General features: G+C 39.7%; 1 protein-coding gene across 4 annotated transcripts in view; it reads left to right on the forward strand.

Moving 5' to 3' along the window:
- HERC2 (HECT and RLD domain containing E3 ubiquitin protein ligase 2) overlaps window positions 1-12,672 on the forward strand; it is a 200,087-nt gene that overhangs the window by 48,307 nt on the left and 139,108 nt on the right. For 3 of the 4 annotated variants that reach the window (XM_075852579.1, XM_075852582.1, XM_075852580.1), the window contains exon 7: window positions 2,432-2,585. In XM_075852579.1, the coding sequence (XP_075708694.1) occupies window positions 2,432-2,585 (154 nt within the window). The remainder of the gene's footprint in view (window positions 1-2,431; window positions 2,586-12,672) is intronic. The other variant, XM_075852581.1, reaches the window with a different exon arrangement.

Below are 12,672 nucleotides of genomic sequence, written 5' to 3' on the forward strand. Positions count from 1 at the left end.
CCAAAACCACTCAGATGCGGTGCTCGCTATTGCGCACCGCATCTGAGGGGTTAAACGTGTGAGATCGATACTAATATCGATCTCACACGGCAGAGCAGGGACGCTCCCAGCCCTCAGCTGCCTCTGGCAGCTGAGAGCAGGGAGATTTGACAGCTCCCTGCTCTGTTTACTTATTCCGATGCCGCGACGTAAAAAGTCTATGGCATCGGAATAAGGCCCGTTAGTGACAGACGTAGAAACACGATGGGCCGGTCACTAACGGGTTAAACCTCATTTGCCAAGTGGATGCCCAAACACTTAGGGTATGTGCACACACAAACTAAAAAATGTCTGAAAATACAGAGCTGGTTTCAAGGAAAAACAGCTCCCGATTTTGAGGGTTTTTTTTTTTAGCAACTCGCGTTTTTCGCGGCGTGTTTTATGGACTTTTTTAGAGCTGTTTTTCTATAGTCAATGAAAAACGTCTCAAGAAGTGACATGCAATTCTTTTTTGCGGCCTTTTTCTTACACGGCCGTTTTTCAAAACGGCTACGTAAAAATTTGGCCAGTTGGAACAGAACGCTGTTTTCCCATTGAAATCAATGGGCAGATGTTTGGAGGCGTTCTGCTTCCGACTTTCAGCTGTTTACGGACCGGAAATGAGCCGTGTGAACATACCCTGAGTGTTTAAATCCGCTTGCAATTTACGAACATCTTCCATAGCCTGAACAATACTACATAGCTTGGTGTCATCTGCAAAAATAGAAATAGTGCTATTAATCCCATTCTCTATATCATTAATAAATAAGTTGAATAATAGTGGTCCCAGCACTGAACCCTGGGGTACACCACCTATAACCGAGTAGGAATCATTTACCACAACTCTCTGGATACGGTCCTTGAGACAATTCTCAATCTAATTACAAATTATACTTTCTAAACCTATAGTCCTTAATTTACCCATTAGACGTCTATGGGGGACAGTGTCAAATGCCTTTGCAAAGTCCAAAAACATTATATCCACAGCGTCCCCTCTCTCTAGGCTTCTGTTCACCTCTTCATAAAAACATATCAGGTTAGTTTGACAACTTCTGTCCTTAGTAAAACCGTGCTGGCTGTCACTTATGATACAATTTTTTTGTCACATAATCCTGTATATAATTCCTCAAACGTTTTCCCCACAATGAATGGTTAAGCTTACTGGCCTATAATTTCCTGGGGAAGACCTAGAGCCCTTTTTGAAAATAGGCACCACATTTGCCTTGGCACTATACCAGTCACTAGAGAATCTCTAAATATTATGAGGAGGGGGACAGAAGTAACTGAACTAAGCTCTAAGAACTCTAGGGTGTAACTCATCTGGTCCCGGGGCCTTGTGTACATTTATTTTATATAAAGAGGCTCTGTCACCACATTATAAGTAGCCTATATTTTACATGATGTGATCGGCGCTGTAATGTAGATTAGAGCAGTGTTTTTTTTATTTAGAAAAACAATCATTTTTGACGGAGTTATGACCTATATTCGCTTTATGCTAATGAGTTTCTTATTGGGCAACTAGGCGTGTTTTACTTTTTGACCAAGTGGGCGTTGTGGAGAGGAGTGTGACGCTGACCAATCAGCGTCATACACTTCTCCCCATTCATTTACACTGCACTAGCGATATAGCTATATCTCTATGTGCAGCCACATAAACACACTAGAATGTTATTGCAGTGTCCGGACAATGAATATACATTACCTCCAGCCAGGACTTGATGTGTATTCAGAATCCTGACACTTCGCTAACACAATCCCGACACTACAGCACAGCAAGCGTAATCTCGCGAGATTACGCTGTAAACTGTCATTTCAAACGAGATTACGCTTGCGGTGCTATAGTGTCTGGATTGTGTTAGCGAAGTGTCAGGATTCTGAATACACATCACGTTGTTAGAGCTGTAACAGCGTATATACATATTTATATACATATAATCTAAATATAAAAAAATTACAATGGTTTTTGTTTCACATTTTTTGTGATTTTGTCTGCTCATAATAAAAATTAGAGACATGGAATTAATTAAATTAATCTAGAAAATGAAAGCCACAAAAGTCTTAGAACTCAAAATAGTTGTGATATTCAAAGCAGTTGCAAATGTATTCTCGTTTAAAGAAGTGCATATGAGAAATGGAAAATTTGACTTGGACCCAGGGGCATCAATGACCCTTAGTGGTGATAGTCAACTCTTTCATGACCGTTTGTGTTACCCCGTTGTAATATCACTGATAAACAGTGCTGATTGTAGCTTTAAGGGATTTACATATTTTAATACATAAAACGTGTGAAATGTTTGTGGTGTAACCCATGTTATTTTAGCTTGGAATATGCCGTGCTTCTATATATGTCCATACATCGCACAAGTTTGCCTGCATGTCTTCCCCATAATGTTACTTTTTTTCATTCATTCAGGTGAAGATGCAGATCTTTGTAGTGAACTATTGCAAGAATCACTCGACGCCCTTCGTGCACTTCCTGAGGCCACGCTATTTGATGAAGGCTCAGTTTCATCTGTCTGGCTTGAAGTTGTTGAGAGAGCCACCAAATTTTTAAGGTCTGTTACAGGGTGAGTTTGCAGTGAAATTTTAGATTTTTTTTTTTGGGGTATTTTCTGTTTGTTTACTAATACTGTATCGCTGCTTGCTTGTTACAATAAATGTTTTCTGATATATGTACTAACTGCTCATTAAGGGGTTTCTCTTATAAAGAAGATATGAGTATGGATACCTCTTACATTGATGAGACCCATATAAACGAACCCTTCCCGCACTGTAGCAGCAGTCAATGAGTTCAGACTTTTGGGTCCAAAGTGAATTCAGAAGTCTCATTTTGTACAGTTTTCTGGTTACAGCATCATTTTAATTTATATAATGCAGATAGTGAGAATATTAAATACTATACTGTCCAATTTATGTTCCATATATTCCACACATTATTCATGGTCCTAGTACAGACTTATAAAGAGTCTTGGATCGTATATTAAATATCTAAAAAGGATGGTCAGGTGGCGCATTGGAAAGAGTCAGTCAATAGCTCTTCAAGTTAGCCAATTTTATTAGTTACTTAGTATGGTTGAATAAGACAAAGGGAAAGGAATTCTAATGAAATGGATTTAAAAACAATACATGTGTATTCTCGTCATGGTGCAACTATCATGGTGATCGCAGGGCACAGCAAGTGTGCCCATGCAATCATGAGGAGGGCAATAGCTGTAGTTAATACACAGCCGGAGCCCCGCTCGAACAGCCGAGATCAGATCTTGAGTGCTGTGATCAAAGCTGATCGTGGCTTTCAGAATGAAATGTGAAGGGAACCCCCTATGATCGTGTCACAGGAAATCCCTGTTGTGCGGTAGAGGGACATACCTTTATATGGACAGACAGTCAAAGGTTCATTGAAGTACCCTAGGGCTGTCTGACCATATTTCCTGTTGTTATGGCATAATTAGGAATGCCCTAACAACTTCCTGTATACTAGAAGTACACATGCTAACGTACTGGAGTATACATTACTGTGCAAAAGTTTTAGGCAGTTGTGGAAAAATGCTGCAAAGTAAGAATTCTTTCAAAAATAGAGGTGTTACTAGTTTTTTGTTTTTTTTTAATCAATTCACAAAATTCAAAGTGAAGAGCAGAAGAGAAATACAAATCAAATCAAGATTTGGTGTGGCCACCCTTTACCTTCAAAACGGCATAATTTCTTCTAGGTACACTTGCACAAAGTCATAACTTTTGCAGGATTATAGTCAGGTGTATTATTAACCAGTTATGTGATAATGATCCTCATTTTCATATGTAATTTGAAACCGTCATTAACTGTAACCGCGGTGAAACTGTAAGACTTTCATGTCACAAGTCTACCATGGTAAAACTGAGCACAGCAACGTGATAAAGGTAGTTACATGGCCTTAGCAAGGTGTCTCCTAGGCAATTATTTCAAAGCAGACTGGGGTTTCAAGATCTGCTATTAGAGCTCTTTGGAAGAAGCACAAAGAAACGAGCAGCTTTGAAGACCCTAGACGCAGTGGTCGGCCAAGGAAACCGTGCAGCCGACCAAAGACACATCATGCTTACTTCCCTTCGAAATCTGAAGATGTCCAGCAGTGCCATCAGCTCCGAACTGGCAGAAAACAGTGGGACCCAAGTACACCCAACTACTGTTCGGAGAAGTCTAGCCAAAAGTGGTCTTCATGAAAGAATTGCAGCCAAAAAACCCACACCTTCTATGCGGTAACCAGACCAAGCGACTCAATTATGCATGAAAACATGTGAACTGGGGTTCAGAAAAACGGCAGCTGGTGCCCTGGACTGATGAGTCAAAATTTGAAATATTCGGCCGTAACAGAAGGGCTTTGTTTGTCAAGGGCTGGAGAGTGGTACAATAAGAGGGTCTGCAAGCAACACTGAAGCAAGTTTGGGGCCGCCTTTCAGCAAATGGAGTTGGGGATTTAGTTCAGATTAATGGTGTCCTCAATGCCGAGAAATACAGGCAGATACTTTTACCCTTTCACCTATGACCGCACCCCTGGAGAGACGTCCCATCCGCTTGACAGGAAACCTGAGGATATAAAAAGGGACACACCTCTCCACACGCCCAGTCAGGTTTCCTGTCCTCCGGATGGAAGGATTGTCCTGAGGAAACGCACTTGTCCCGGGGTTGCAGACCCCCTAGCAAGGTCTTACCTTATTCCACTAGGAATAAGGAAGCTCTGGAAGGTATAAGTGTCCTTTGGAGGGAGCAACCTTGAGCCTGGTACAGGTATTCCCTCCTCTCCCGGTCCATCGCCTCCCTCCTACAGCCTGTCAAATGGAGGTGGTTTAAGGTCCACACCGTGGTCCTTCCTCTGGCGGGGAGCGGCTTCCCAGGGTCATGTTCCGCTCAGCTGGACCATGCCCAGCGTTGGCGGCTTCCTGCGCGTTCACAGGCACTTCTGCTCGCCGCAACGCGTCACTTCCGGCTTGGTGATGCGTCCAACACTCCAGGAGGCGGTGGTTCCGGTGAACCATGCGGGGGGAAGGAGGTGCTCCAGCGTCCGGAGCTGAGGGCCTCCCAGCCAATCCATGGCCTATTTAGGCCTGAAACATTAGGAGCTTTGGTCTCAAGTCTTCCTCCTCCATTATGGAAACGCCAGGACAAGCACCAGGACGCACTGACCGCTCGGATGCCAAATCCTCCAGTCCGGATATGCAAGGCTGCCACATGGAGTTCTCCTCACACCTTTTTCAAGCACTACCGATTACAACTGCATACAGCCTCTGACTTGGCCTTTGGTGGAAAGGTGCTACAAGCTGTGATCCCACCCTAAAAATACTGATTTCTATTTTACATCTCCAGGGGGGCTGTCATAGGTGAAATGGTAAAAAATTGATTACTTACCGGTAATCGTTTTTTCAAGAACCTATGACAGCACCCCGTTGTTACCCTCCCTATGGTTTGTGGCAAATGAGCCCTCATAAGGTAGATCACTAACCTAAATGTAAGCATTTCTTTGTAAATATTTTATATATAAAGGTGTGAGGGAATTTCACTAGTGGTTTTTAAAAAAAAAAACACCAACAACAATATAAATTAAACTATTTCTCATCCCGAGTTCTTTCTAAAGACTGGGCGTGTGGAGAGGTGTGTCCCTTTTTTATATCCTCAGGTTTCCTGTCCAGCGGATGGGACGTCTCTCCAGGGGTGCTGTCACAGGTTCTTGAAAAACAGATTACCGGTAAGTAATCAATCTTATCCAACATACAATATAGGGAGGTGTCTGATGGGGTCCAAATTTATTCTGCAGCAGGACAACGACTCCAAACATACAGCCAATGTCATTAAGAACTATCTTCAGCGTATAGAAGAACAAGGAGCCCTGGAAGTGGTGATCTGGCGCCCACAGATCCCTGATCTCAACATCATAGTGTCTGGGATTATATGAAGAGACAGAAGGATTTGAGGAAGCCTCCCTAACGAGTTGCTTCAGAAATTGTGTGCAAGTGTACCAAGAAGAATTGATGCGGTTTTGAAAACAAAGGGTGGTCACACTAAGTATTTATTTGATTTAGATTTCTCTTCTGTTCATTCACTTTGCATTTTGATAATTGATAAAAAGAACTATTAACACAACTATTTTTGAAAGCGTTCTTACTTTGCAGCATTTCTCCACAACTGCCTAAAACTTTTGTACAGTAAATATGCCAGTATATTAAATAAAAAAATCAAAATCTCCCTATGTAATAAAAAAAAGTAATAATAATTAATTGAAAAAAAAGTATTGCTAAATTGAAGAAAAATCTGTAAAACAAATGCACATTTTTTTTACAATAAATAAACTTAAGTCCCAAAACATACAATAATATAACATGTTTGGTATCGTTATGACCGTAACAACCTGCACAACAAATTTATAGCATCACTTATGATGATCGGTGTATGCTGTAATAAAATAAAAATAAAATGTAACGGAACTTTTTTTTGCCAAAATAAGAATTAAAGAGGCTCTGTCACCAGATTTTGCAACCCCTATCTGCTATTGCAGCAGATAGGCGCTGCAATGTAGATAAGAGTAACGTTTTTATTTTTAAAAAAGAGCATTTTTGGCCAAGTTATGGCCATTTTTGTATTTATGCAAATGAGGCTTGCAAAAGTACAACTGGGCGTGTTGAAAAGTAAAAGTACAACTGGGCGTGTATTGTGTGCGTACATCGGGGCGTTTTTACTACTTTTACTAGCTGGGCGTTCTGATGAGAAGTATCATCCACTTCTCTTCAGAACGCCCAGCTTCTGGCAGTGCAGATCTGTGACGTCACTCACAGGTCCTGCATCGTGTCGGCACCAGAGGCTACAGTTGATTCTGCAGCAGCATCAGCGTTTGCAGGTAAGTAGCTACATCGACTTACCTGCAAACGCTGATGCTGCTGCAGAATCATCTGTAGCCTCTGGTGCCGATGTGTCCTCGCTCGTCTGACACGATGCAGGACCTGGGGAAGTGACGTCACAGCGTGATCTCTCGAACACGGCTGTGTCTGCACTGCCAGAAGCTGGGCGTTGTGAAGAGAAGTGGATGATACTTCTATACACAAGTAAAAGAAGTAAACACGCCCCGATGTACGCACATAATACACGCCCAGTTCTACTTTTACTTTTCAACACGCCCAGTTGTACTTTTGCAAGCCTCATTTGCATAAATACAAAAATGGTCATAACTTGGCCAAAAATGCTCGTTTTTTTACAAATAAAAACGTTACTGTAATCTACATTGCAGCGCCGATCTGCTGCAATAGCAGATAGGGGTTGCAAAATCTGGTGACAGAGCCTCTTTAATATAAATTAAATGATGATGGAAATGTACTTTTATGTAGTCATTTTTTTGGTACAACTTGTCCCACAAAAAATAAAATCCATGTAGCTACGTCAAATAAAAAAGTTATGACTGCCGGGATGCAAAGAGGAAAAGAATAAAAAATAAAAAAAAAGTCCAAATTGGCAGTGTCTTTAATTTGTTAAAGATTGTATGAAGACCACTACACCATACAGAGTCCTCAATGCAGTGGACCGTAGCCTTTTGCTTCATCAGTAATGTTAACATGATTCCAAAGCTTGGTACAAGTTAGTTATGACTTTTCCTACAAAGTCTGTCTAGTAGAAGCTAAAATGATGTACTTTGCTGGGATGTTGGCAACGGATTTTTACATGATACTACTCAAGCCCATATAAATTGTCTACACTCTTATCCATCATAATGTAGGAAAAATTGATACAAAGATTTAAAACCTTGGGAAGATAAAGGTAACATTTTTGTAAAGAATAGTATATTAAAGCATGGAATGGAGGCACGTATTAACTAAAGGTTGAAACTTAGAAATAATTGGCTCCTTCTGGAAAGAGCTATCATATTTTGTTACCAAGAAGTAATTGATTACATAGATGGCAAGTCTATGAGAGAGAAAATTATAATAATAATCTAGATCTCTGTCCTTTTGAGTACAAGGGGATCAAGACCAATTATTTGCGTTCCTTGTGGTTACACCACATTTTTTGGAAACCATATATAGCAGCTTTACATGCCCTATATTGCTATTGGATTGTACAAATACTCCTCTGTTTGCTCATGCACTGGCATTTAGGGTAACTTTGTGGATTGTGGTAGGGTTTATTATAGAACTGCATTAACCTCTTCCTAACGGACAGAGTCCGGGAACCGGGAGGTCAGTTGTCCCCGACAGCTGACACTCCAGTCTTGCCGGTCAGCGGACCATCGCTGCTGATTTTAGCAATTAACCCCATAAATGCGGTGACTGATTGCAAAGGGGTTTGAAGCACATCAGCAGCCCCCACTAAGTGATTTGAGGGGGGGGGGGCTATCGATGCTTGTTGTGGCAATCGGAGGCCAGACAATGACCTCCGGGTTGCCATGTACAGAAGCCTCGGAGGGGCAGCCTCCGGCCTGTCCTCCTAGGCTTCCAGTCAGTGTCACTGACACGTCACAATGACAGGGTACATTACACTACGTAGGTAGTGTAATGTACTCTAGCAGCGATCAAAGCTGCAAGTCTAAATATCCCCTAGTGGGACAAGTAAAAAAAAAAAAAAGTAATGTTTTTAAAAAAAAGTGTAAAAATAAGTTATGAGTTACAGGGGGAAAAAAAAAAGCATTTTTTGTTTATAGAAGACTTTCATTATAGGAAAAAAATGAACATGTTAAAAAAAAAAGTACACATTTGGTATCACCGCGTTCGTAACGACCCAAACTATAAAACTATAATGTTATTTTTCCTGCACGATGAACACCCCAAAAAAAAAAATCCATAAGAAACGACACCAGAATCGCTATTTTTTGGTCACCACCTCTCCCAAAATAGAGAATAAAAGGTGATCAAAAAGTCGCATGTACCTGAAAATAGTACCAATAAAAACTACAACCCATCCCGCAAAAAAAAAGTCCTTACACAGCTTTTTTGACTAAAAAATAAAAAGTTACGGCTCTCAGAATATGGTGACACAGAAAATAATTACATTTTATAAAAAAGTGATTTTATTGCGCAAACGCTGCAAAACACAAAAAAACGTATATACATATGTTATCGCCGTAATCGTACCGACCCGCAAAATAAGGTAAAACTGTCATTTATAGCACACGGTGAACGCTGCAAAAAATAAACTAAAAAGCATTGTCAGAATTGCTTGTTTTTGGTCTCCCGGCTTGCAAAAAATGGAATAAAAAAGTGATAAAAAAAAAAAATCTCGTTCCCTAAAATGGTACCAATGAAAAGTACAGATTGTCCCGCAACAAATAAGCCCTCACACGGCTCCGGTGGTGAAAAAATAAAAAAGTTCTGGCTCTCAGAATATGGCGATGCAAAATGTGCAGCGTGTTCCAAAATCGGATAAGATCGGGCGCCATTTATCAGTGCGACACCGGCCACACATCTGCGGATTATTATTTATTTACCCCATTATTATACCCTCTTATTATGCTCTGATGTACTCTGCCCAGCTTACATATGCCACCACATTATAAACTGAAATACCACCAATAACCCAAACAGAACTATTACCAAGCAAAATCTGTGCTCCAAAAGCAAAATGGCGTCCCTCCATTCTGATCCCTGCAGCGTGCCCAAACAGCAGTTTGCGCCCACTTATATGGCATCGCCATACCCGAGAGAACCCGCTTAATGTTTTATGAGGTATTTGTCTTCAGTGGCACAAACTGGGCACGACATATTATGCACTAAAAAGGCATACCAGTGGAAAATTGAAATATTCACACCATCCGCTGTGCATTAACCCCTTTGCGCACTATGACTTAATATCACGTCATGGTGCGGGGTTTGATGTGTGGAGCGAGCTCACGTGCTGCGGGTGTCAGCTGTGTATTACAGCTGACACCCAGGACTAACGGACAGCAACAGTGATCGTGCGGTTACAGAAGCCTGTAAAAATAACAATATACAATATATTGTACGAGCGATCCAATGATCGCTGGTTCCAGTCCCCTAAGGGGACTAATAAAATGTGTAGAAGAATTAAAGTTATTAGTAGTGAGAGAAAGTTTAAAGTTAAAAAAAAAACCTTTTCCCATTTTTCTTCTAAAGTAATGTAAAAAATAAATAAACAAAATTGGTATTGCTATGTCTGTAAGCGGCCAAACTATTACAATATACCATTATTTAACTCGCACGGTGAACACCGTAATAAACGTAAATAATTGAAACTGCCAAAATCGCAGTTTTTTTTTCTTTTCACCTTAGCTCTCAAAAAAAAAGTAATACAACTTTTTGATCACTTTATATGTACCAAAAAATGGTACCAATAAAAACTACGGCTCGTCCCGCAAAAATAAGACCTCCCACCACTCAATCAAGCGAAAAATAAAAAAGTTGCGGCTCTCTGAATGTGGTGAAACAAAACCATTTTTATTTGATCAAATAGATTTTTCTTTGTAATAGTAGTAGAATATAAAAAATCTATATAAATTTGGCATCACCGTAATTGTATTGAGCCGCAGAATAAAGCTGTAAAAACGAAAACCCCAAAAACTTTAATCCAATGGTTTTTTTTTGGGTTTTTTTTTCCCTATATCAGCCCGCAAAATATTTTTTTTCAGTTTCCAGGGAAATTTATGGCACTTTAAATGGTGTCAATAGAAACTACAAATCCTCCCGCAAGAAATAAGCCCTCCCACCACTCTACGAACAGAAAAAGAAAAAAGTTATGGCTCTTGGAAGTGAAAAACGAAAATAAGAAAGCAAAAAATGTATCAGTCCTGAAAGGGTTAATTCATTTCTATTGAAAAAACGTATGACCCCATGTTTGGTATTTCCATACTCGGGAGAAATTGCGTTACAAAAATTGGTGTTTTTTTTTCCTCCTTTATCCCTTGTGGAAATGAGAAAATGCAACATTTTAGTGGAAAAAAATTGATATTCATTTTCGCGGCCTAATTCTAATAAATTCTGCAAAAGACCCGTGGGGTCTAAATGCTCACTATAGAAAAATTCCTTGAGTGGTGTTTCCAAAATGGGGTAACTTGGGGGGTTTCCACTGTTTTGGTCCCTCCTGTGCGTTGCAAACGCGACATGGCACCGAAAACCATTCCAGCAAAATCTGTGCTTCAAAATCCAAATGGCGCTCCTTCCCTTCTGAGCCCTGCTGTGGGTCCAATCAGCAGTTTATTACCACATATGGGGTATTGCAGTAATCGGGAGACATTGCTTTACAAGTGTTGGTGTGCATTTTCTTCATTATTCCTTGTAACTATTAAAGATGTCAGTTTTTTTCAGAAAAAAAGTAGATTTTCATTTTTACAGACCAATTCCAATATATTTAGTGAAAAACCTGTGCGGTCAAAATGCTAACTATACCACTAGATAAATTTCTTGAGGGGTGTAGTTTCCAAAATGGGGTCACTTTTGGGGTGTTTCCACTGTTTTGGCACCACAAGACCTTTTCATACCTGACAAGGTGCCTATAATATATTCTAAAAAAAAAAGGAGGCCCAAAATCCACTGGGTTCTCCTTTGCTTCTGATGCCTTTGTTTCAGTCCATTAGCACACTAGGGCCACATGTGGGATATTTCTAAAAACTGCAGAATATGGGCAATAAATATTGAGTTGCGTTTCTCTGGTAAAACCTTCTGTGTTACAAAAAAAAACAATTATTAGAAATGAATTTCGGCAAAAAAAATTAAATTTGTAAATTTCACCTCTACTTTGCTTTAATTCCTGTGAAACGCCTAAAGGGTTAAAACACTGAATGCTGATTCGAATACCTTGAAGTGTGCAGTTTTCAAAATAGAGTGACTGCTGGGTATTTTCTAATATATAAGCCCTCAAAGCCACTTTAGAACTGAACTGGTCCCTGAAAAAAGTGGCCTTTTGAAATTTTCTTTAAAATATGAGAAATTGCTGCTAAAGTTCTAAGCCTTGTAACGTCTTAGAAAAATAACAGGACGTTCAAAAAACGATGCAAACATAAATTAGACATATGGGGAATGTTAACTAGTAACTATTTTGGGTGGTATTACGATCTGTTTTACAAGCAGATACGTTTATATTTTGAAAAATGCACATTTTTGCAAAAAATGTTTCTAAATTTTGGTGTTTTTCAGAAATAAATACCGAAATTATTGACCAAATGTTTTCACTAACATAAAGAAAACATTCTCAATCGCTTGGATAGGTAAAAGCATTCCGATGTTATTACCACATAAAGTAACACATGTCCGATTTGAAAAAATCGGCTGTGTCCTGAAGGCCAAAACAGGCTGTGTCCTGAAGGGGTTAAGCAATGGAAGTTATTACATACACCACGTGATAATGGCCAATTGTGATCATCATATGAAACTGTTTACCACCCAACCACAATGATTATATCCTCAATTTTGTAAATATTTTTTTTGGGCAAGAGGGCGATTTTCAGCCAATAAGAACTGCCATTTTTGACAGATTCGGCAAAATTTTTTCCAAACCATGAGCATAATTTCTTTTAGGGACTGAGTTTTTTTTTTTTTTTGACTTGTTGCTTACTACTAAAGGTGAAGACATACCAATTGTTTCAAAACGACTTTACTCTCTTGAATGTATTCTTACATTTTGCTTACTGTAGTTCTTTTCTTTTTCTCATGGATGTTGAGTGATCTATCATCATTCGTTTATTCATGTATTTT

This window comes from Rhinoderma darwinii, chromosome 2 (assembly GCF_050947455.1).
Source record: "Rhinoderma darwinii isolate aRhiDar2 chromosome 2, aRhiDar2.hap1, whole genome shotgun sequence".
Taxonomy (NCBI): Eukaryota; Metazoa; Chordata; class Amphibia; order Anura; family Rhinodermatidae; genus Rhinoderma; species Rhinoderma darwinii.